At 38.2% G+C, this 26,330-nt stretch overlaps 1 protein-coding gene across 1 annotated transcript in view; it reads right to left on the bottom strand.

Moving 5' to 3' along the window:
* Nucleotides 1-1,208: 1,208 nt before the first annotated feature.
* The window catches only part of KATNBL1 (katanin regulatory subunit B1 like 1), a 48,753-nt gene continuing 23,631 nt past the window's right edge, over nt 1,209-26,330 (bottom strand). The window contains exons 2-10 of the mRNA XM_084862343.1: nt 18,168-18,298; nt 12,479-12,519; nt 9,242-9,521; nt 7,512-7,630; nt 6,144-6,194; nt 5,963-6,052; nt 5,575-5,664; nt 4,619-4,712; nt 1,209-2,671 (exon numbers count right to left, since the gene is read on the bottom strand). Coding sequence (XP_084718469.1) covers nt 2,639-2,671; nt 4,619-4,712; nt 5,575-5,664; nt 5,963-6,052; nt 6,144-6,194; nt 7,512-7,630; nt 9,242-9,521; nt 12,479-12,519; nt 18,168-18,284 — 915 coding nt within the window. The 5' untranslated portion in view covers nt 18,285-18,298 and the 3' untranslated portion in view covers nt 1,209-2,638. The remainder of the gene's footprint in view (nt 2,672-4,618; nt 4,713-5,574; nt 5,665-5,962; nt 6,053-6,143; nt 6,195-7,511; nt 7,631-9,241; nt 9,522-12,478; nt 12,520-18,167; nt 18,299-26,330) is intronic.

A 26,330-nucleotide genomic window follows, 5' to 3' on the forward strand; every position in this document is an offset into this window, starting at 1 on the left:
AACCCTTTATCTCTTCAATAAACTGTCCTTAGACTTGCAAAGTTAGCAAAGTTCAGTACAGAAAACTGAAAAGGTAGAAGAGGTAGTAAGACACAGAAACCGTGGGTAGTCTGTACACTGCTTAGCAGCACAGCCACAAATGAGTGATGACAGACAGCAATTGTCCTAATCTAGGTCAATACAACAGCCAAAATACTTTGTAAACACTTTCTTTGGCTCTTTCTGGATATCAACACTCTTCTGATTAAATAGCATGCTAAGAGCTTAATCACAACAGAAGTGTTCAATAATATTTACTTATCTAACATTTTTTATCAACAATCTTAAAATCAAATAACACTAATCATAACTCAGTCAGTGAGAGGTAGGTATTAAGGCCAATTGCAAAGACCAAGAATTAGGAATGTGTGCTATTGAATAATCTTTGTGAGCTAAAGACTGCTGCTTTATATAGCTCCAAGTAAATAAAATGGAGTATCAACTCTCCTTCAACACACCCAAAGTTAGGCACAAGAACTCAGAGTGAATGAGGAAGTGCATTTTCTTAATATGTTTCATTTGTACTTAATTTTTACTAAAGTTTGATTTATTGAAGTTTAATCTTAGAAGATATTGTTTACTCAATGATCTTATCAGAGAAAATTATAATAACATAGTGTCTTAGATATTATACTTTTTAATATTATATTGTTTTAAATATTAGATTCAAATTCTACAGTATTACATATACCAATTATTTGAGATATCTTTTTATGTGAGGTGAAGGGTTTATGCTAAGTATACACACAATCTTCCTTGTGACCAAAAGCTGAATCTGGGACAGATACCTAAGAAAGGTGCGTTCTGTAACTATGAATAGTTCTGTATATGTGTGTAAAATGAATGAACCTGTACTAGTAAAGCTCCTGTCCTTAGCCTCAGTAGCATCATGCTCTGAGTTAACTAGTTCAAACTATTAGATAAAAGTGGTAACTAATGAATAGGAACAAAGAAAGGTTATATCTCATCATCTTAAGGTTTCACAGAGGTGATTCAGATTTCCGATTCAAATTCCCACCTCCTGAAAAATGAATTCTTAAATAACTGAACTCTTAAATCACAGAAGTGCAATACTCTGAAATTATCCTAAAGACTTAAGAAAATAGCCAATTACTACTGTGAAGAATACATAGCTATATGGAATATAGCTAAACAAAAGGAGAACTCAGTAATAGAGAACATTTTTTAATATTTTTAAACCAATAAAAGATGTCTGTTTAGGATTCACATCAGTAGTCACTAATTGGGTAAATGCTAAAGACTTACATTCAAGTGCTTGAAGGATTACTGCACAGAAATTCAATACTAAGAATCTTTGCTCAGATGCATCTCCAGCTCATTAAAGATGAGATGATGTAGGAAACAACAGTGGTATTTAAAGCCCAATCACTCTCAAGACAGGCTAAAATATACAGCTGTGAAGACATTCCACAAGTGGAGTCATTGACACCAAAAAATGGTATTAAGGAAAAAAAAAAAAAGACCTCATACAGTCTGCTGGCATTTCATACCAACCATTGAAGGAGGTAGTAATATAAAGTATTGGAATTAAAAATATAAGGTCAGCACTAACTGTAAACATTGCTAAAGCATTGTATGTAATTCTTTAAATCATAATGTAGTGAAAAACAATTAGAATTCATACAAAATAAGATTTTTAAAAAGCAAAAAATGGAAGTATTTAGTAAATTTACTCAAATGAAGCTTAAATGATACAGAACTGAAAATATTAGAAATCTATATACAATAGAAAGTGAATATAAATTAGCCAACTCTATGAACATTTCCAGCTAAGCACACATACAAATACATAGTCACCACTTTCTTTTATATAGTAATAACACATACATACATGACATGACAATTCTGGCAAAAAAAATTCAGAGACATTAAAAATATTCTCAAGTTTTAAAGATGGTGTGGAATAAGTTTTAACAACATTCCACACAAATGGAAACCCCTGATTTAATTCCATAACTTTCATGCCAGAAGCATGGTTGGTTTTACCTTTTTTTTTTTTTTAGACAAATCTTGGTATCATATACATTGGCTTATTAATAATTAAGGCATTTTGTTTACACAGTATCTCAGTGTGGACAAAAAAACTTTTAGTATTGATTATTTGCTATGATGTTTAAAACTTTCAGTCTTTCAAAATAAGAAAATAGCTGCACATATTTGAGTGTTTTCTTACAAAACACAATCTTAAAAAAAAGTAATGATGATTGGTCTTTGCTTTTCCTAGTTGTAAGTTTTGTCTTATTTTTTCACATAATATAAAGTATATTCTTATGAAGGATTGCATTAAGATCCAGTAGTTCTTGCCAAGAAACCATATAAATCCCAAATGCAGCAAAGGTGAACAATCTTCATAGTGCACTTTCACCTTATTAAAGTTGAAGCTGCTTCCTTTCGGATATTTTTCCACTTCAATGTGAAGTAGATTGTTAGGGTTTTGTTATTGGTTTCATACGTGGCTTTAAAAGGAAAAGGTTTTGATTTCTTCCACAGTTCACAGTTCTCCAATGAGACTTGTTTGGAAATCATATAGTCCAGGGATGTTTTGAATAACCAAATGTTCTTTAGTAGATGAAGTCTTTCAATGCAACTGTAATAAATAAGCATCTACATCCTTAGAAAATAAAACAAAAACATTTCATTAGCTAGTACAGTAAATACATATATACACCACCCCTTTCTTCTCCCTTTAGTTACTTGATTTGCCTCAGTTTCCCTTTGTAACCTTTGAGGGTAAATGATGTGGTGTATCAACTTGTTAATCTACATTTGTTTAGCACAGGGCCTGGCACACAAGAGCTCAACAAATGTTTGCTACGTGCTGAGTAAATGGTTTGGTTCTTGTGATCAAGCAATTCTGCCTTTTTAGCTAGGCAAGATCATTAAATCATTCAAAATAGTTCTTTCAGTTTGATGATAGCCTATCTTTCTGATTTCTACCTTCAAGAAAATTAATTTATAATTGAGTGTTTAATCTTATAAAAGAGGTTTTTTATCATAGCTTAAGGAACTTCACAGAACTTTTAATCACTCCATATTGTCTTTATCTTAATCTCATGTTCACAATAAAGCTTCTTTATTTATAAAAAATTATGATCAAATGCAAATTTCTAAGAAAATATTAATTTTTCAGTTCTGTTACCACAAGAATATAAGACCCCTCCAGAACAATGTGATATATCTGGTATGCTCTAAAGCAGGGGTCTTCAAACTACGGCCCGCGGGCCACATGCGGCCCGCAGAGGAGTCTGATCCGGCCCGCCAGGTTTTTTGGGCAGTGAGCACAGCCGAGGTGTTACAGTAGGAATTAGTAGTTCATATAGTCCGGCCCTCCAGCTCTCTGAGGGACCGTGATCTGGCCCCCACTTTAAAAAGTTTGAGGACCCCTGCTCTAAAGCACTCCAATTTCTTTCAGCTTTTATGCTTCATTGTCTCTCCTCCCTCCCTCCTTATCAAAAGAACAACAGAAAAATACTTCTGGAAAACTGATTTCTGTTTATAATATTTTAATCATTAAAAATTCTACAAAGTTAAATTGTACACAGTGGTAAAACACATACTTGGTACATCATTTTGCTTCTTTCCTTGAAAAGTATCTAAGACAGCCGAAACCGGTTTGGCTCAGTGGTAGAGCGTCTGCCTGCGGACTGAAAGGTCCCAGGTTCGATTCCGGTCAAGGGCATGTATCTTGGTTGTGGGCACATCCCCAGTAGGAGGTGTGCAAGAGGCAGCTGATTGATGATTCTCTCTCATCGATGTTTCTAACTCTCTATCCCTCTCTCTTCCTATCTGTAAAAAATCAATAAAATATATATTTTTTAAAATAACAAAAAAAAAGAAAAGTATCTAAGACAATTTTTACAATTAAATCTATAACAAAAATCCTCTTATTTAGTATATTTTTTAAAATTAAAAAACAATTTTATATTTCTGACTAATGTCCATTTATGATAGCAATATGCTCAATAAAAGGGTGGAAACATTTAACAATTGACTTTTTTCTGCAATTATATGTGTTTTATATACCAATGTTTTCTATAGTTTAAAAATTAAAATCTAATGTACCTTTTCCTTTAAGAGACAAATATACCAATAAAGACCAATATCAAATTCATATTGTGATTTGAACAGTATATTTTCCTAAAGAGCATGATATTAGTAACAGTCAAGTAAAATATAACATCCCCAAACCATTTAATTTATTCCTTACTAAATCTTTAGATCCCTTTCTTACCTGAATTTTTAACTTTTTCAAATATTTTTCTTTTATTAGAACTAGGTCATTAAACAACTTCCAACACATTATTTCTGTGGCTATATTTCAAACACATTCAATGGGTAATTTTGTGCTCCCTGTCAAAGTCACATTCATATCCAGAAGACCATAAGCATTTGCAAATATGAAACTGACTGTAGACCTTACTGAATAGTACTGAATTACTTTGTCTCAAAATTTGAAAGAATTCATTTATAAATGCATACTTCCATATTACTTCTAAATTTTAATTAAGCTTAAATATTAATTTTTAACCTTAAATTTTTAAACTTAAATATAGATTACCTTAGCTATATTACCAGTATATCCTGGAACCAAAGTAAGATGGTTTTCTTGTTCCCACAATCTGCTTAATTGTTGTTTTAAAATATGAATATTTCTAGGAGGAAAAAAGAAAATACAAATATGATATGAACTTTGGTAGTAAATACATTTAATGAAAATAGTTTTAAATTTTTCAAGTATTTATTAGAGAATATTATACTACTGAAGTCAGGCAACTCTTTAAAATAGTACATGCCAATCACAAAAATTAAAGGTTATTTGTTAATGCAGGTTAGAATACTAGGCACGAAGCATTTAGACAACTTGTTGGGTATAGAGGAGGACATTTTGTGAATTTAAAAAGAAAGCTGTAAACTTTAAGGAAAACTTTGGGAGACATTTTTAGTAGCTTCATGATAATCTTGCTCATTTGGTAGAAAACCTACGTATTTTCATAGCAAGGCAATACTCAAATTATGATGGCTATAATATAGTTTTTAAGATGGCAAAATTCAAAGTTCGATACTAAACCTAATTGCAATACTCAAATTATGATGATTATAATATAGTTCTTAGAACTGGATTCTAAGGTTAGTATCTAGATAGCTAAAGTACTCTGAAGGATACCTCAATTCCTGTACCTCATTACTTATTCCACTAAGGACTATCTCTTTTTCTCTCCCTTATTCATTACAATGGTTAAATCATTGCTGTGCTTTTTCCTTCTAAAATGAGGAGTAGGGTTCTGCTAAATAAGAGGTTACTGGACTCTGAAATTCAACTTCTATGTGTAATTTTCACACATGAACAGTATCCAAATTTATTCCCTGAAAATAAAGAGAATATTATATACTGATGATCACAGAATAAAATTATCATCTAGTTAAATACAACTGCTCTTCTGGAAAAAAAAAAAAAAAAAAAGTAAAATAAAATAAAATTTAGAAGCATAAGGTTATCTTTAAAGGTATACTCACCCATCATTTATAATTTCTGTTTTGGATGATAGTTCTGACCACCACCTTTTTATGACTGCTTGAAGCCAGTTTAAACCAACTATTATATATCTGAAATGACATTTTGTTACAAAATTCAAGTATTTTCATCTAAGAAGCCTTTACACAAAATAATACTTCCACTATTCAAAAATAACCCAATGCAAACATTACTGTATTTTATATAACTTGTTTATAGATGTTTCTGTAATTGTCTTTAGTCACTTCATATTCTTTTCCTAACTGGACTATAAGCAAGTTAAAAAGAGAAACCATGTATGTTTTCAGGAGCTCAATCTTCTACTAATGCACTCACAGGGCACAGAAAGTTGAAAAAGAAAATTGACTTGAGATTCAGATCAGCACTTACTCTTCAAATTTGCTTTTAAGTAGTGACTTCACAAGAGGCAACAAGTCTACACAGCAGCCAAGTGAGATGTATTGTTTTTCTTCCTGTAAACTAAAATAAATACAAGTCATAAAAATATGAATAAGTCATAATTTATCTTTTGCAAACTAATTTGTTTTCTGGAAAAAAAATATTTTTTTACCTATTGGTAAGCACAGGGAGACAATCCACCACCACTCCAAGGTCTTCTATCCTGTGGGTACAAAAAGAATAGCATTACTTAAAGAGATAATTTCTTCAATTATTTTCATATTAGAGGCACGGTGCACTGGAAGAGGGGTGTCCCTCAGCCAAGCCTGTGCCCTCTTGCAATCCGGGACACCTCGGGAGGTCTCCAACATTCTATTATACAGGATGACCTTCACACTGCCTTTGAGAAATTCACTCATTCAACAAATTAGCCTGATGCTGGGGGTACAACAGTAAAGAGATAGGACTTGCCTTCTAGTGTGTGTGTGTGTGTGTGTGTGTGTGAGAGAGAGAGAGAGATGTGTTAGAGGTGGGTGGGAGAATGCTGAGTCAGACAATCTATATAATAAAAGGCTAATATGCAAATCGACCAAATGGTGGAACGACTGGTTGACATGCAATGACCACCAGGGGGCAGACGCTCAATATAGAAGCTGACCCCTGGTGGTCAGTGTGCTCCCACAGGGGGAGCGCTGCTTAGCCAGAAGCCAGGCTCACAGCTGGCAAGCATAGAGGCAGTAGCAGGAGCCTCTTCTGTCTCCGAGCAGTTGGATATCCCCCCAATGCTCCCAGAATGCAAGAGGGCATAGGCCAGGCTGAGAGAACCTCCCCAAATGCATGATTTTTGTGCACCAGGCCTCTAGAAAACATGTAAACAAATAAAATATATAGAACATGAAGATGATGGTAAATACTACAGAAAAAAAACAAAACACAGAAAAGACAGGGAGTAAAGAAGTATATATTTTTAAATAAGGTGGCAAAGGAAGGCATCACTAGGGTAACATTTGAGAAGGTAATATTTAAAATTTTCACTCAAAGGGGATTCTTAAAGATTTAGTTTTCCAATATTGGTATCTCTTAGTATAATTGACAAGAAGCTTAGAGAAGCCCTGGTTGATTTGACTCAGTAGATAGAGAGAGCATTCGCCTGTGGACTGAAGGGTTCCAGGTTCGATTCTGATACAGGGCACACGCCCGGGTTCCAGGCTCGATTCTCCAGTAAGGGGCGTACAGAAGGCAACCAATCAATGATTCTCTCTCAACACTGATGTTTCTAACTCTCTCTCTCCCTTCATCCCTGAAATCAATAAAAATATATTTTAAAAAATAATCTTAGAGAAGGTAACAGCTTTATTCGTTCTGATAAAATTGATGGTTTTCTTTATTTTGGTTACTCTTAACTGGTGTTGAATGTAATTTACACTATATTGTTTCTATTGAAGTTAAACATAGTTTAGCCAGTAATAATAAAAAAGAAGAGGCACTTCTAAATAGCATATTAAAAATTACTTTTTATTGAACAAAAAGGTCCACTTACCTCACCAAATAAGCTACAAGTTCACTTATACTTCTCTTTTTCCAGAAAGTTAAAGCTACATTCAATCGCAAATTCCTGCTGAACAAAACTTGTGCCATTGTTTCATGATCCTGAGATACCTGAAAGATAATCATCTAATTTCTTAAAAAGCACACTGAAACATGATATGAAATAAGTTTCTTAATTAAATCATTCCTGTAGACATATTGTAAAATTATACAAAGATGGTGATTTTTGGATGGAAGGAGACTTGACTTGAGGTGGAAGGCACATAATACAATCCTATCTAATAAAAGAGTAATATGCAGATTGACCATCACTCCAACACCCAATATGGCTGCCCCCATATGGTAAAAGATGGTTGTCCCCATGTGGGCACAAGATGGCCACCACAAGATGGCCAGCAGGGAAGGACAGTTGGGAGGGACCAGGTCTGCAAGGGAGGGCAGTTGGGGGCAATCAAGTCTGCAGGGGAGGCCAGTTAGGGGTGACCAGGCTGGCAGAGAAGGGAAGTTGGGGGCAAAAAACTAGGGGAGCAGTTAGATATCAATCAGACTGGCAGGGGAGTGGTTAGGGGGTGATCAGGCTGGCAGGCAGAAACGGTTAAGGGCAATCAGGAAGGCAGGCAGGCAAGCAGTTGTGAGCCAGCAGTCCTGGATTGTGAGAGGGACATCCAACTGCCTATTTAGACCCAATTCCACCAGACATCCCTCGAGGGGTCCCAGATTGGAGAGGGTGCAGGTTGGGCTGAGGGACAACCCCCCCACTCTGGCACAAATTTTGTGAACCAGGCCTCTAGTATACAAATAATGTATTATATAGTTGTACACCTGAAACTTATATAATTTTATTAACCAAAGCCACATCAATAAATTCAATAAAAATTAAAAATAAAATTTAAGAAATTATTCAAAGGTGACTCCATTTACAAAACATATAAATAAACAAATACACACACACACACACACACACACACACACACACACACACTAAAGCCCAACTGGCATGGCTCAGTGGTTGAGCATTGAGCTACCAACCAGGAGGTCATGGTTTAATTCCCAGTTAGGGTACATGCCTGGGCTAGGGAGAGGGTGAGGGAGAGGGAGGAAGGAAGAGGGGGAGAGGGGGAGGGGGAGAGGGGGAGAGGGGGAGGGGGAGAGGGGGAGGGGGAGAGGGGGAGGGGGAGAGGGGGAGAAGGAGAGAGGGAGAGGGAGAGGGGGAGAGGGGGAGAAGGAGAGAGGGAGAGGGAGAGGGGGAGAGGGGGAGAGGGGGAGAAGGAGAGGGGGAGAGGGGGAGAGGGGGAGAGGGGGAGGGGGGGAGGGGGAGGGAGATAGAAACAACAATGACGAGAAAGAATCATTGATCAGCGGCCTCTTTTACGCCCGCCATGGAAGATCAAGCCCATAATCCAGGCATGTGCCCTGACCAAGAATTGAACTGTAACCTCCTAGTTCATAGGTTGACACTCAACCATGCCAGCCAGGTTGGTGGTCTATTTTATAAGTAAGATTTCTTTTACATTCCTTTAAATCTCTACTGGCCAATCTGTCATTCTGGGTATTTACAGCAGCTTGCTGTAATCAGGAAAACTGTGTCAGGAGTTACAATCATTCAAATAAACCTGAATTCAATGTGTGGTAATTATTCAAATAGCAGAATATGGCAAAGAAAAAAAACAAGAGTATAACAAGAACAAAGTTAAGTTTATAAACTTAAATTTATTAACTTACCTCAGAAAAAAAACCACTGTATTTTGATGATGCGCTTTCTGTCTGTGAAGATCCAGAATCACTGGAGTTAAGCAAATATGTTCGACTATCATGGTGTAATTTTTCAGGCAGGTGGCCTGCACAAGCCAGTTCATTTTCTTTATTTGCCATGTCACAGCCCCCACTTCTAGGGGACTGTTTCTTTTTAAAACAAGAATTTGGAAAAGGATAATGAACTTTCTTTCTGTGATAGGTCACCTTACGTAGTTTATCTGGACTTTTAACAGCGTGTCCAACTGTTCTGTAAAAAATGAAAAAGACCCACATTCAAACCTTTAACGTTTTTAAACAAAGATTTTATAGGCCACATTTTGTGATTACAATCCAATAAAATTAGAAATAAACAGAATTTTTAAAAATCTTAAATTTTAAAAAGGGAAATTACAAACCATTTGAAAAGCAATTAACAGGACGATACTTTATACCAAATGAAAATAAAGAGGCATGCCGAAGCCGGTTTGACTCAGTGGTAGAGCGTCGGTCTGCGGACTGAAAGGTCCCAGGTTCGATTCCGGTCAAGGGCATGTACATTGGTTGCGGGCACATCCCCGGTAGGGGGTGTGCAAGAGGCAGCTGGTCGATGTTTCTCTCTCATCGATGTTTCTAGCTCTCTATCTCTCTCCCTTCCTCTCCGTAAGAAAAATCAATAAAATATATTTAAACAAACAAACAAACAAACAAAAAAAAACAGTGAGATACACTCCTAGAATGACAATAATAACAATTTCTAATCACCTAAACTTTTTCTAACAAATTGACAAATAATTATATATATTTTGAATATTTTAAAGTTTATTTTTATTAAGTTGAGTATACTTAATTTTATTTGAATAAGAAACCACAAAAGAACACATCTCATGGTTTAGTATAGTGGTTTTCAAAAGTTTTGGCCTCAGGATGCTTTGCACTTTTAAAAATTCTTGAAGTCTCCTGAACAGACACTTCTCCCAAGAAGTCGTAGAAATGGCCAACAGATATATGAAAAGATGTTCAATTTCACTAGCTATTAGGAAAATGCAAATCAAAACTATAATGAGATAGCACCTCACACCTGTTAGGATGGCTATTAATAAGACAAGTAATAATAAGAGTTGAAGAGGTTGCAGAGAAAAATACCCTTATTCACTGTAGTGGGAATGTAAACTGGTACAGCTACTATGGCAAACAATATGGACGTTCCCAAAAAAGCTAAGAATAGAGTTATCCTAGGACCAGCAACCCCTCTTCTGGATAGCTACACAAAAACCTTACTTTATTTTAAAAGATATATGTACTCCATGTTTAGTGCAGTATTTATTCACGGTGGCGAAGATAAGGAAACAATGGAAATATCCTTCGATAGATGATCTGATAAAGAAGCTGTTGTACATTTATACAATGGAATACTACTCAGCCACAAGAAAAGATGAAAGAAATACCGCCATTCCTGACACATGGATGGATCTTGGGAATATCATGCTATGCAAAATAAATCATATGGAAAAAGTCAAGAACCATATGAATTCATATATATGTGGGATATAAAACTGAAAACAACAAATGAACAAACTAACAAAACTATAGACCTAGCTAACAGTATAGTGGTTACCAGAGGAAAAGGGGGGTGGGAAGGTAGTAAAGGATAAAGGGAGTCGGTGACAAAAGAATAGACTTTGGGTAGTGAGCACACAATGCAATATACAAATAATGTATTAGAACTGAACACTTGAAACCAACCTATATAAGTTTATTAATCAATTCACCTCAATAAATTTAATTAAAAAAATTTTTAAATTCTTGAGGTCTCAAAATAATTTTTTTATGTGGGAAATATTTGATATTTATTGTATTAGGAACTAAAACTGAGAAAATGTGTTAATTCATTTAAAAATAATAGACTTGCCCTAGCTGGTTTGGCTCAGTGAATACCATCAGCCTGCGGACTAAAGGGTCCCAGGTTCGATTCCGGCAAAGGGCACATGCCTGGGTTGTGGGCTCGATCCCCAGTAGGGGGCATGCAGGAGGCAGCTGATCAATGATTCTCTCTCATCATTGATGTTTCTATCTCTCTCCCCCTCTCCTTTCCTCTCTGAAATCAATAAAGAAATATATGTTTTAAAAAAAGAATAGACTGCCGAAGCCAGTTTGGCTCAGTGGATAGAGCGTCGGCCTGCCTACTGAAAGGTCCCGGGTTTGATTCTGGTCAAGGGCATGTACCTTGGTTGCGGGCACATTCCCGGTAGGGAGCGTGCAAGAGGCAGCTGATCGATGACTCTCATCGATGTTTCAACTCTCTACTCTGTATCTCTCTCCCTTCCTCTCTGTAAAAAAATCAATAAAATATATTTTAAAAATAAACAAACAAACAAATAAAAAAAGAATAGACTTGTTACTGATTAACAGATTTTTTTAAAATATTTATATTGACTTCTAGAGAGATAGGAAGGGAGACAGAAAGAGAAAGAGAAAGACGGACGTGAAAGTGAAACATCAACCCCTTCGACTGGGGATCCAGGCATCTTCCCTGATTGGGAATCGAACCAGCAACCTTTTTGATGCATAGGACGATGCCCAACCAACTGAGCCACCATCGGCCAGGGCTCACACACGCTCACACGCTCGCTCACACACACACACACACACACACACACACACACACACACTGAGAAGAATGGCATTGTTCTATATTTTTACAAAATCTCTAATATTTAACAGAAGACAGCTGGATTCTCATTATTTCCTTCTCTATCTGTGATATCAAATGTAGCTTCTGGAAAACTCTACTATACACTTGTAAGAGAATAAAAATGAAAAAGGTGAATAATGTCTTCGTATTGATATGACTCCAGTAATCTCAAAAACTCCCTGAAAGGGCTTCAGGAACCCCAGGGTCTCAGATCACACTGTAAGAAGCAGTGGTTTAGTAGAAGGTTCAGCAAATCTGAGAAGGAATGCCATTTTTATCACTTTCTTAGTGCATAACCCTGAACAAATCACTTAACTTCTCTGATCTTTAGGTTTCCTCATCAATTGTTAGGAGGGGGGAATGAAACCTACCCAGTAGGACTGTGGTAACTATTAGAGATAATATTGATGTGTTTAGCACAATGACTAGCAAAAAGGAAATGCTTGAGAATAATATAATTATTATAATATAAAAGAATACTTATCCAGCTTTCAACATTTGCTGTGTCCCACAAACTTTAGAGATGCTCTTACCTATTTATGTAAGCAGCCAACTGTTTTGGAGATTTCTTAACCTGAAAAATTAAAATAGATAGTTGTAACAAATTTAAGATTTTAAATAAAGCTATGTAAACTTTGTGATTGATATTAACAAATCTGAGATTCAACAGTTAAGTTTTTCAGAGTAAAGCTTTATCTCAATCATTAGTTACAACAACACTGTATAGAGATGTTTTTGGTATATCTATTTCCCTATTTTCTATGCCACTAGTCACATATTATATTTACAGGGTACTTAATAAGTTGAATTTTAATGTGGTTTAAGAGAAATTATATCAGTGCTGATATGCCTAACAATGGCAAACAAAAAGCACTTTTAAGATTCTTCTTTAACCCAGAAATCACCCCAAGCCATTATGCTCAATTAATATTTGACAAAGAGGGCAAGAGCATACAATGGAGTCAAAACAGTTTCATTAATAAATGGTGCTGGGAAAGTTGGACAGAAACATTAAAAAAAAAAAAAAAAAAAAAAAAAAAAAAAAAAAAAAAGGAAGGAAGGAAGAAACTATATCACCAACTTAAACCATCCACAAAAACAAAGCCAAAATGGCTAAAGGACTTGAATGTAAGATGGGAAACCATAAAAATCCTACAAGATTCCATAGACAGCAAAATAGCAGTCATCTGTCATAGCAATATCTTTACAGACACAATTCCTAGGGCAATGGAGACTAAGGAGAAAGAAAACAAATGGGACTACATCAAAATAAAAAGCTTCTGGAGAGAAACCAAGTTGGCGGCATAGGTAACTATGAACTTGCTGCCTCGTACAACAACTTCAAAATTACAACTAAAAGACAAAACAGACATCATCAAGAACCACAGGAAGGCTGGCTAAGTGGAAATTCTACAACTAGAAGGGAAGAGAAAAGCACACTGAGACTCAGAGAAGCTGCAGAAGTAAAGTGCAGAGGTACGAAGGTGTGTGAAGAGAGGGCTGGCAATTGAGTATGCAGCTGGCTTTTTCAATCCGGAGGGAGACACATATTTCCAACTGCTCTCAACTCCAGTTCCGGGCAAGACTCAAATGGGGAGAAACTGGACTGTCCGGCAGCAGGTGGAACTTGAGGGTGGCTTTCTCTCAGAGGTGCTTGCAATGATTACCAAAGGACACTGAGACCCGGGGGCTTCTTAGGGAAGGGCTGATGGAAAGCCACTGCTGTTTGCTCTTCCCTGAGACTGCCCCATCCAAGCTGTGCACAAAGGCTTTTGCATATGAATGGTCTGCTCCTTTGAAATCTAAACTTACCTAACAAACTGCAGCTGAGCCAGAGAGACCCAGAAGAGTGGTCGGCAAACTCATTTGTCAACAGAGCCAAATATCAACAGTATAACGAATGAAATTTCTTTCTAGAGCCCAATTTTTTAAACTTAAAGTTCTTCTAATACCACTTCTTCAAAATAGACTCTCCCAGGCTGTGGTATTTTGTGGAAAAGCCACACTCAAGGGGTCAAAGAGCCTCATGTGGCTCGAGCTGCAGTTTGCCGACCACGGACGCAGAAAATCCAAAAGAAAGCCCAAGGCCCCACAACATCTTGCATTACTTTACAGCTTGGCCTCATCTGGGAACCTCCAAAACAAAAACAAGGAAGAGGAATCTGCAAATCTCTCCATGGCTCTTGCTGGGTGGCCTCAAAAAGAGACTAAATTAGCACTTCCTTGGAGATCCAAGAGCCAATGTACCCAGGGGTCAGAGTAGGACCATCCAGATTAAAACTCCTCAGATCCATAAGGGACATACTCAGGGGGCAGACTCAGTGGGCACCAAAGCCCCACTGAAGCAAGTCTTGCCCCATAAGGGTGTCTCCAGCACAGAAGTTCTCCCACCATAGACACAACTGTTCCTCACAGCCAATTGGCTTGCAGGTCAATTCCTCCCAGTGATACCAACAACAATCAAGGCTTAACTACAATAAGACTGTGCACACAGCCCACAAAGGGGTGCACCAAGAGTGTCCACCTCAGGTAACTGGGAGGCTGAGCCACTGGGCCCTATAAGACACTTAGCACACAAAGTCACTATCATCTTAGGGAAGCAGCCAAAATGTGTAGACAAAGAAACAGTCACAAATGAAAGAAATGGTGGAAAGCCAACGACTGAATATAGAGTTCAAAACCACGGTTATAAGGTTTTTCAAGAATTTTCTAGAAAAGGCTGATAAAGTGCCGAAACCGGTTTGGCTCAGTGGATAGAGCCCAAGTTCGATTCTGGTCAAGGGCATGTACCTTAGTTGCGGGCACATCCCCAGTAGGGGGTGTGCAAGAGGTAGCTGATCGATGATTCTCTCTCATTGATGTTTCTAAATCTCTATCTCTCTCTCTCTTCCTCTCTGTAAAAAATCAATAAAATATTTTTTTTAAAGAAAAGGCTGATAAATTTAGTGAAACCCTTGAGGATATGAAAAAGGAACAACTAGAAATTAAGCATACACTAACTGAAATAAAAAATAATATACAGAGATCCAACAGCAGACTAGAGGATTGCAAGAATCAAGTCAAAGATTTGAAATACAAAGAAGCAAAAAACACCCAACCAGGAAAGCAAAAAAGAATCCAAAAATATGAAGATAGTGTAAGGAGCTCTGGGACAACCTCAAGTGTACCAACATCAGAATTATGGGGGTGCCAGAAGAAGAGAGAGAGCAAGATACTGAAAACCTATTTGAAGAAATAGTGACAGAAAACTTCCCCCACCTGGTGAAAGAAATAGACTTACAAGTCCAGGAAGCGCACAGAACCCCAAACAAGAGGAATCCAAAGAGGACCACATCAAGACCATCATAATTAAAATGCCAAGAGCAAAAGACAAAGAAAGAATATTAAAAGCAGCAAGAGAGAAAGAGTTAGTTACCTGCAAGGGAGTACCCATACTATTGTCAGCTGATTTCTTAACAGAAATTATGCAGGCAAGAAGGGAGAGGCAAGAAATATTCAAAGTGATGATCAGCTAGAACCTACAACCAAGATTACTCTACCAGGCAAAGCTATCATTCAGAATTGAAGGTCACATAAAGAGCTTCACAGATAAGAAAAAGCTAAAGAAGTTCATCACCACCAAACCAGTATTATATGAAATGCTGAAAGGTATTTTTTAAGTAGAGGAAGAAGAAAAAGGTAAAGATAAAAATTATGTACAAGTACATATCTATAATATTAACAAGTGAATAAAAAATCTGTTGAACAGAATAAACTGGTGAATATAATAGAATCAGGGGCATAGAAAGGGAGTGGACTGACAATTCTTAGGGGGAAGGGGTGGGGGATGCAGGAAGAGACTGGACAAAAATCGTACACCTATGGATAGATGAGGACAGTGGGGCAAGGGCATGGGTGGGGTGGGAACCGAGTGGAGGGGAGCTATGGGGGGGAAAAAAGAAGAACAATTGTAATAATCTGAACAATAAAGACTTATTTAAAAAAAAAAAAAAAAGATAAGCAGTTCTGAGACTGCAACCAAATTATTGACAGTAAGGAAAAAGGAAGCAGTGATGGTTAAATATACTTTTATGCCCTGGTATTAAATATACACATTTATAACTGTTTCCTGGCATATCTGTCCTTAAAATGTATACAAAAAATAATTAGTGCCAGAACCGGTTTGGCTCAGTGGATAGAGTATCGGCCTGTGGCCTGAAAGGTCCCAGGTTTGATTCCAGTGAAGGGCATGTACCTTGGTTGTGGGCACATCCCCATTAGGGGGTATGCAAGAGGCAGCTGATCGATGATTCTCTCTCATCAATGTTTCTAACTCTCTATCCCTCTCTTTTCCTCTCTGTAAAAATCAATAAAATATATTAAAAAAATAAAAAATAATTAGTGAGACGAAACCGGTTTGGCTCAGTGGATAGAACATTGGCCTGCAGACTCAAGGGTCCCGGGTTCAATTCCGGTCAAGGGCATGTACCTTGGTTGCAGGCATATCCCTAGTAGGGGGTGTGCAAGAGGCAGCTGATCGATGATTCTCTCTCATCGATGTTTCTAACTCTCTATCTCTCTCCTTTCCTCTCTGTAAAAAATCAATAAAATATATTTTAAAAAATAATAATTAGTGAGCAATTAAAGAAAAATAAAAAGTTTCTACACAGCAAAAGAAACCATCAACAAAACAACAAGAAAACCCACTACATGGGAGAACATATTTGCCAATGATATTTTAGGTAAGAGTTTATCTCCGAAATTTACAGAGAACTCATACAACTTAACAAAAGAAAAATGATCCAATCAAAAAAATGATCAAAGGATCTAAATAGACACTTTTCAAAAGAGGACATACAGAAGAAGGCCCAGAGACATATGAAAACATGCTCAAAGTCGCTAATCATCCCAGAGATGCAAATCAAAACAACACTGAGGTACCATCTCACACCTGTCAGAATGGTTATCATCAACAAATCAACAAACGACAAGTGCTGGAGAGGATGCGGAGAAAAAGAATCCCTCCTGCACTCCTGGTGGGAATGCAGACTATGTAGCCACTGTGGAGAACAGTATGGAGTTTCCTCAAAAAGTTAAAAACGAAACTGCCATTTGACCCAGTAATCCCACTTCTAGGACTATATCCCAAGAAACCGGAAACACCAATCAGAAAAGATATATGCACCCCTGTGTTCATAGCAGCAGAAATAACCATAGCTAAGATTTGGAAACAGCCTAAGTGACCATCAGCAGATGAGTGGATTAGAAAACTGGTACATCTACACAATGGAATACTATGCCGCTATAAAAAAGAAGGAACTTTTACCATTTGCAACAACATGGATGGAATTGGAGAGCATTATGCTAAGGGAAATAAGCCAGTCAGAGAAAGATAAATATCACATGATCTCACTCATATATGGGATATAATGATCAACATATATTGATAAACAAAAATACATCTAAGGACAAATGGTAGGAGAAAGGGAGTTAAAGAGCAACTAAAGGGCTTGTATGCGTGTATATTAGCACAACAATGGACACAGACACTGGGGCATTGGGGGCTTGCCCACGGTGGGAATGGCTGTGGTGGGAGGTGGTCAATTGGAGAATAAGGAGACATGTAAAATTTTAGACAATAAAATAAATTAATTAATTAAAAATTAAAAATATCCTTTAATATTACATTATAATATCAAAATTACATCCTATCAGAACAGTACACAGGTAAAAAAAAAATTTAGAGCTTTCAGAATATAATATAAAGTTTTCAATATTTCATTAATTCCACTTAATTCTGGCAAGTTAAACAAAATTGGTATCTCTTGTTTTTTAAATAATTTAACCAGAATTACCATACACCTAATAGTTTAAATTGTCTGTGATGAAATGAAAAAAACCTGTGTCTCCTCAAAATTCCAGTTGAAATCCTATTAGAAGGTTGGCCTCTTGAAAGGTGACTGTGTCATGAATGAGATTACTGCTCTTATAAAAGACTCCAGAGAGCTCTCTTACCCCTTTCACCGTGCTAAGACACAGTGAAAAGACAGTCATCTGCAGGCCCTCACCAGACACCAAATCTGTCTGGGCCTTGATCTTGAACTTCCCAGCCTCTAGAGCTATAAGAAGTAAATTTCTGTTGTTTAAAGCCACCCAGTCTATAGTATTCTGTCATAGTATTCTTAGCCTGAACAGACTAAAATATTTTCTGTCTTACCTGTTACCTAGAAACTGTAGACTTACCTCCTTCATGTTCTTATTAGTGAAATTAGAGATCCTTTTTCTAGGACGATCAATGGAATGATCCTCAATATTATTAGAAAAGTTCCGTTTTTTAACATTGTGGGTTTCAGATGCCATAATCTCTTAAATACCTAGACAACAAAATAAAAAGAATAAATAGAAAATACAAACAGCAAAAGAGCCTATTTCCTTAATACACATACAAAAATACAAAAACAGCTTGCTATGTAAAAACTGCTTATGAGTAAAGCAGAGAACACAGTTCTGATCTACACACTTTTACAAAACAAATACAGAGCAGGGCATTTCATGAAATTAAAGGTCTTTCTGTTCTCATTCTTTTTAGACATCACCAATAATAATAACATGGCATGCATTTTAGCCCAACACAAAATGTCTATCTCCCCATTTTCCATATCACTAGCCATATGTTAAATTTAAACTTACAGGTCATGAAATCAAGTCTATGTGTATAGTAGTAATTATGGCATTCAAATCTACAGAAGCCTAAAAATTTTTATCCAAATCACATATACCACCCCAAGCAGCAGAGGAACCAAAATCGAACTATAAATATCTAACTTGTTTATGACTAACCCTTACATTTTTCTTTCATTCTTGTAGCTAGCTCTCCAAAGCTTTCTTCTACCTTTGAAAAAAATAATCCAATGTACTCCAGGTTAAGAAACCTCTCAGATGAGACTTTTAAAAAAATAAATAAATAATTACATTAATATAATAAGCACTGGCTGAGGGGCATCCATATGAGTGAGCAAAACTTCACTGAGGAAAGTCTTAACAAACAGCATGTGCAGAATTGAAAGGCATGAAGCAACAAGATTTGTCTGGCATTATCTTAAGCAGATGCATGTGACTGGAGCTTAGGCTGGGAGTGGATTACAGCCTGGTGAGAAATGAGGCTGGAAGAGATAGGCAGGATCTAGATCATAAAGGGTTTGTTCATGAGCTAAGCTTTTTTGTTGTTAATCCTCACCTGAGGATACACTTATTGAATTGAGAGAGAGCAAGAGAGAAAGAGAGAATGAGAGAGGAGAAAGAGAGAGAAAGAGAAAGCGAAAGAGAAAGAGTAAGAGAAAGAATGAGATATCCAGAGATCCAGATAAAACCTGCAGCTTAGGTAGTATATGCCCTGACCAGAAATTGAACCAGCAACTTTTTGGTATGCTCCAACCGAATGAACAACACTGGTCAAGGCTTTTTTTTTTTTTTTTTTTTTTTTTAGGGAAGAGAGACATTTAAAAATAGGAGATGAAACACTTCCACCCTTACCTGAGACCCAATTATAATGACAGAAAAAAAATTTTAAACACATAAAACCCATTAGGACAAAGAAGAGGAAATGACGACAACATTTTGGAAATGGCAAAGCAGAAATGATAAATGACTTGGCAGATCTGAGAAAGCCAAATCCTAAATCAACAACAGTAAGGAAAGGTGAAAAGGAGAATCCTCAAAAGGTTCAGTAACTGGCAATACTGAGGACCTCAATAAGTGAGGATAAAGGTGGACTTAAGAACAAGTAACATGAATATCCATTCAAGACACCTAGATTCATCCCTACATCCCCTTCCCCATTCCAGTAAAAGACTAGTTTTATAGTATGGAAAACTTAAAACACAACCTTTGGGATGGGTAACACCAGTCATGAATGAAGGCGAAAGGAGCATATTATAAACCAGGGTGGGGAAGAGGATCAAGTGAAAGTTTACAAAGTTAATATTAAGACCTCTAACCTTTATTCTACCACTTGCCTCACAGAGGCCTGCAGCCAAGCTTATAGACTTGAGAAAAGAGGGCAAAAGCTCAATCCCAGAGGAAAACACATCGGGAGCCTTGGTTTGTCACTTTGTTGATTTATGAGTTTGCAGACCACTGCCTTAAGAGATAAGAACAAACTGCATCCATGAAACACAAATGAGGCAAAAAATGAACTAAGACCACTGGAAATTAATTACTATTACAGTAGACCCTTGTTTCTGACAAGATACAACCTGATTACTATTCAGTCTATAAAAAGTCAACTTTTTGTAATCCAACTCATCAATAAATATGAAGTTGCCCTAGCTGGTTTTGCTTAGTGGACAGAACATCAGCCCTTGGACTAAAGAGCCTGGATTCAATTCTGGCTAGAGCACATATCTCATTTGCAGCTTGATCCCTGGCCCAAACATCAATGTATGTGTCTGTCTCTCTCTCTCTCTCTCTCTCTCTCTCTCTCTCTCTCTCTCTCTCTCCTCCCCCTCTTTCCCTTTCCACTCTCTCTAAAAAAAAAAATCAATGAAAAAAATAACCTCCAGTGAGGATTAACAACCCTCCCCAAAAAACTTAATACAAATGAATAAAATAATATGAAGTTGCCTTTATCACAAAAGAACCTTGAGAAATAAAAGTAATTAGAGAAAGAGGTCTCTAATGTCATTTTATCACTTAACACATTGCAGACCAGTAGTTTTATTGCTAGCTTTACCCAGTGGCCAGATAAGTTTCTAATGAATGATTATAGAAACGTTTTAATAAATGTTAAAGGCACGTTTTTAAAATTAAATGCCCAATGCATTTTAAAGTTATTTATTACATGTTTTTACAAGCTATTATACTTTTAAAGAATTTTCATGATCGGTCACAAGCCTTATACCAGAAAACACTAGAATTCTTGTGATCTGTCCGCAATTTGTTAACATGGAACTATAGATGTTTTATATTCAGAATCTCATTTATATTATAACTAGAGGCAGGGGTGTCCCTCAGCCCAGCCTGCACCCTCTCCAATCTGGGACCCCTTGAGGGCAGTCGGACATCCCTCTAACAATCCAGGACTGCTAGCTCAAAACTGCTTGCCTGCCTGCCTTCCTGATTGCCTCTAACCACTTCTGCCTGCCAGCCTGATCACCCCCTAACCACTCTCATGCCAGCCTGATTGATATCTAACTGCTCCCCTGCCAGCCTGTTTGCCCCAACTTAACTCTTTTGCTGGCCTGGTCACCCCTAACTGCCCTCCCCTGAAGGCTTGATCACCCCCAACTGCCCTCCCTTGCAGGCCTGGTCCATCCCAACTGCCCTCCCCTGCTGGCCATCTTGTGGTGGCCATCTTGTGTCCACATGGGGCAGCCATATTGGGTGTTGGAGTGATGGTCAATCTGCATATTACTCTTTTATTAGATAGGATAGAGGCCTGGTGCATGGGTGCCCTGAAGGGTGTCCTGGACCAGGGTAGGGGTTCCCTTGGGGCATGGGGCAGCCTGAGCGAGGGGCCTGTGGTGGTTTGCAGGCCAGCCATGCCCCCTGGCAACCCAAGCAGAGGCCCCGGTATCTGGAATTTATTTACCTTCTATAATTGAAACTTTGTAGCCTGGAGCGAAGGCCTGGGTGTGCGGAAAGCTTTGCTTCTCCAGTTGCCAGAGGCAAGCAACCCTAGCCTCCAACTCTCTCCAGCTCCGTGGCTGCCGCCATTTCTGTTTGGATTTGTTTACCTTATATAATTGAAACTTTATAGTCTTGAGTGGAGGCTTAGGCCAGCAAGGGCAGGCAGAAAGCTTGGCTTCTTCTGTTGCCTGGGAAACCCAAGCCTCCCTCCTGCTCTCTGTGGCCGTAGCCATCTTGGTTGGGTTTATTTGCATACTCACTCTGATCGGCTGGTGGGCGTGGCTTGCAGGTGTACAGGGTGATGGTTAATTTTCATATTACTCTTTTATTAGGTAGAATAGAGGCCCAGTGCACAGAAATTTGTGCACTCGAAGGGGCGTCCCTCAGCCTGGCCTGCACCCTTTCACAATCCAGGACACCTCGAATAGGGCTCCTAGGCTTGGCCTGAGATCAAGGCCTACCAGAGCTTCCATTCCCCAGGCTGCAGGCAGCTGGCCCCACCCTCACCACTGCCACTGCTTGCCATCTGTGCACCGCTGCCCAGTAGCCTCCCTGCCACCAGTAGCCTCCCTCTACAGGTGACAGGCTGGGGTGCAATGGCTTAGCTAGCCTGGGCCTCCCTCTTTCTTTGCTGGGGGGCAGGGCCAGCCCTGCGAGGGGTTGTCTGCCTACCTGATCACCCCTAACCCTTCTGCCTGCCTGCCTGCCTGATTGCCCCTTATCACTTGGTTGGGGGCGGGGCCAACAATGACTTCCGGTTGGTCAGCTTCCGGGTGTTACTGGTCATTACAACCCAGAGTTTTTATACATTAAGACTAGAGGCCTGGTGTGAGGGATTCATGTACTGGTGGGGGGGTGTGAAAGGTGGGGATTAGCCCCCTGTGGGAGTACTGCTCATTCCAGTCAAGGCGCTTCCACTGTGGGAGTGAACTGATCACCACGGGACAGCTTCTGCTTTGAGCGTGCATCATAGCGACTGGTCGACCAATCTTTCCACCATTCCATCGCTAGGCTTTTATTATATACTAGAGGCCAAGTGCACAAAATTTGTGCATGGAGGGAGGCATCCCTCAGCCCAGCCTGCACTCTCTCCAAATGGACATCCTTCTCACAATCTGGGACTGCTGGCTCCTAACTGCTCACCTGCCTGCCTGCCAGATCGCCCCTAACTGCCCTCCTCTGCCAGCATGGTTGCCCCCAACTGTCCTCCCCCTACAGGCCTGATCTCATCCCCAACTGCCCTCCCCTACTGGCTTGATCTCACCCCCTAAAGGCCCTCCCCTGCCAGCTGGATTGCCCCTAATGGCCTCTGCCTCGGCCCCCACCACCATGGCTTTGTCAGGAAGGAAGTCAGACGTCTGGAAGATGGCCTGTCGACTTGGTCTAATTCAGCATACGTACTACCCTTTTAGTGGTATAGATTATATAGGATAGGATTGCTTAAATGTGGCAGGGGGAGCCATTTTCATCAGCAGATGCTCTTGGCAAAGAGAAATACATAATCCCCATATCTGGACTGATAGCCAGCCATATGCACTATACTGCCAAACCAGTCATTAAAAAATTGAACCGCTTTCTTACATCTTACACATATCAGCTGTTGCCCTTAAAACCCCTCCTTAGCCCACACCTTAGGTTCTGCCTTTGCAGTTCACCCAGATTAGGTTCTGATTGGTCGGTTTCTATGACAGTCAGCATCTCTGGCATAGCCCCAGGGGAGGCCCAAAAGAGAAGCATGGCTGCTGGCCAGGCCCAGAACAAAAGAGAGAGGCAAGTGCTGATCAACAGCTGCCATGAAGGCTTGGATCAGACCCTGCTTTTCTCTCCAGGTCTCTCTTCAGTCCTGATCTGCAATCCCCTCAGCAGTCAGTGCTGGGTTGGGGCACCCCCAGTGATGGCAATCAGTGCTGGGTTTCCATGGCAACCAAGCACTGGCTCCCAGTCAGTAGAGCCTTTGGTCGTTTTGAATGTTATGGACCCTGGGTTTTTATATATTAGGATGGTTTGCTTCCTTAGTGACTTTCCCTGACCCACAGTACCTAACTTCACTTCTCTATCTCCTTACCCTTCCCTACCGTTTTTCTTGATAATACTTGCTACTCTAGATATACAGTATATGTCTGTTTAGCATATGTTTTCCCTACTAGAATATAAACTCCTTGAAAGATGGGATCTTGCTTGTTTTCATTTTTACATTCCCAGGGCCTACAATACCACCTGGCACATACAAAGTGCTCTATAGACACATGTTGAATGAGTAAGTCCATTCTATACTATGTAAAAATGATAATTGGTTGAAACAGCTTTTATCTTTTGTATTTAATTCAACCTTTTCTAGTATAAACTTCCAGAATCCTTTATTCATAAATTAATCCTGATTACACACACACACACACACACACACACACACACACACAATTTTTAAAATGTATAGAACTTAAATATTTTGCATTTAGAAAATAACATTTATTGGTAGTCTAGCTCCCTTTTATATAGAAAAAATATTCATTTCTTCAGAGGCTAAAACAGTTTTTTAAAAAACCGTACAATGTTGACTTTTTTTAAAGAGTGAAGAACTTTACATCATTAGAAAATTGCAAGTCAAAACCACAATGAGCTATTATTTCACAACCACTAGAATGGCTATAATAAAAACAACAGATAAGAAGTGTTGAGAAAGATGTGGAGAAACTAGAACCCTCATATATTACTGTGGGAATATAAAATGGTATAGTAGCTCTGGAAAACAGTTTGTCAATTTCTTAAACTGTTAAATACAGTTTTTTTTTTGTTTTTTTTTTTTATATTTATATATTATATATTTACTATATAATCCAGCAATTCTACTCCTACATACTTATTCATGTGAAATGAAAGTTTATGTTCACAGAAAACTTGTATACAAATGTTCATAACAACATTATTCAGAACAGCCAAAAATGGGATAGACCCAAATGTCTATTAATTAGTAAATGGGTAAACAGTATAAGTTATATCCACTTGAAATACTACTCATCAACAAAAAGGCATGAAGTGCTGATACATGTTACCATATATATGAATACCGTTCTAAGTGAAAAGAGCCAAACTCAAAGACCACATATTATATGGTTCATTTATATGAAATGCCCATGAAAGTAAAATCTATAGAAACAGAAAGTAGAGTATTGGTTGTCTAGGGTATGGGTGGGAGTGAGAATAACTGCAAGTGAACACAGTTTCTTTGGGGGTTGATGATAATGCTCTAAACGTTGATTGGGTTGGTAATTGCACAATTCTATATATAATCAGTAAACTGTATATTTAAAACAGGTGAATGTTATGGTATGTAAGCTATCTATAATAATAAAAGTGTAATATGCTAATTAGACCAGACAGCCAGACAACCTTCTGGACGTCATTCCAGATGTCCTTCCAGACAAAGCCGCAGTGGCAGGGGCCAAGGCAGAGACAATCGCATCAGCAAGTAAAGGCTGAGGCAGAGGCAGTTAGGGGCAATCAGACAGGCAGATGAGCAGTTAAGGGTGATCAGGCAGGCGAGCAGTTAGGGCGATCAGTCAGGCAGGCAAGCGGTTAGGGGCAATCTGGCAGGCAGGCAAGTGGACAGGAGCCAGTGGTCCCAGATTGCCAGAGGGATGTCTGACTGCCAGTTTAGGCTCGATGCCACAGGGATCCCTGCAGGATCAGCCTAAACTGGCAGTTGGACATCCCGAAAGGGGTCCCAGATTGTGAGAGGGATATCCCCCAAGGGGTCCCAGATTGTGAGAGGGTGCAGGCTGGGCTGAAAGAGCCCTCCCCTCGTGCATGAATTTATGCACCAGACCTCTATGATTTCAATAAAGCTTAAAAAGGTGAAGAAAATAATCAACATTATAATGGTAGTCTTTTTACAAAGGATTTTTATATTACAAACTCTATTTTGCTTTACGCCTTATAAATTTGGTAGTACCTTTCTTGGGCAATAATAAAGAATTCTCTTTTCCCCCCAAGAACATTTGACAGTGCTACTCAGAGAGTTTAAAGCATTTATTGAGGCTCCTAGGTATTTCTGAGGTGCCATTTGATAATATTCAAAAAGAGAATAATCAGAATGAGATCAAGAGTGGTTGAAGAAATTGATTATAGAAAATAGAATAATCTTTTAATGAAAAAAGAATAAAAGGAAACAAGGCCTTGAGAGATAAAGGACATATCAAGAAGAGAACAAAATACTAATTTTACTTAACTATTCTGAACACTTAATATAATGTGTATTTTCTTAACTAAAGACAATAAAGTAATTGCTATAGGTATTCTCTTGAGAATGTAGAAAAACAGTGGCATGTAAAAGAAGCTGGAGGGATGAATTGCCTTAATTTAGTAGTCATTTCATATCAGAAAGATGAAAAGATATATTCAGATAATTTACTATAATGGCTGCCAAATCAAGAGATTAAACAGCTCTAAAGTGTTCAGATACTCTCTACCTACTTCCAATGAGAAAAGCTCATCACACAGGAATGAAACATGTCTGGACTTTTGTCTCTAATAACTTGTTACAGCTCAAGATCAAATTAAGTTAAACTTTCTTTTTATATTAATATATTATAGCATTTCAATTATTTATATTGTATTTAAGCTTGAGACTTAACTAGGTAATTTCATTCCTCTTCTTGAAAAACAAAGCATGATTGTATACAAAGAATTATAATAACTAATATTTCTGGTATCAGTGATTCTCTTCCAATTACCACCACCAAAGTCATGCTCATTACAAAGGGCGTGTATAGTATTCTTGCC

Source organism: Pipistrellus hanaki (assembly GCF_964339955.1).
Source record: "Pipistrellus hanaki genome assembly, chromosome: 1".
NCBI lineage: Eukaryota > Metazoa > Chordata > Mammalia > Chiroptera > Vespertilionidae > Pipistrellus > Pipistrellus hanaki.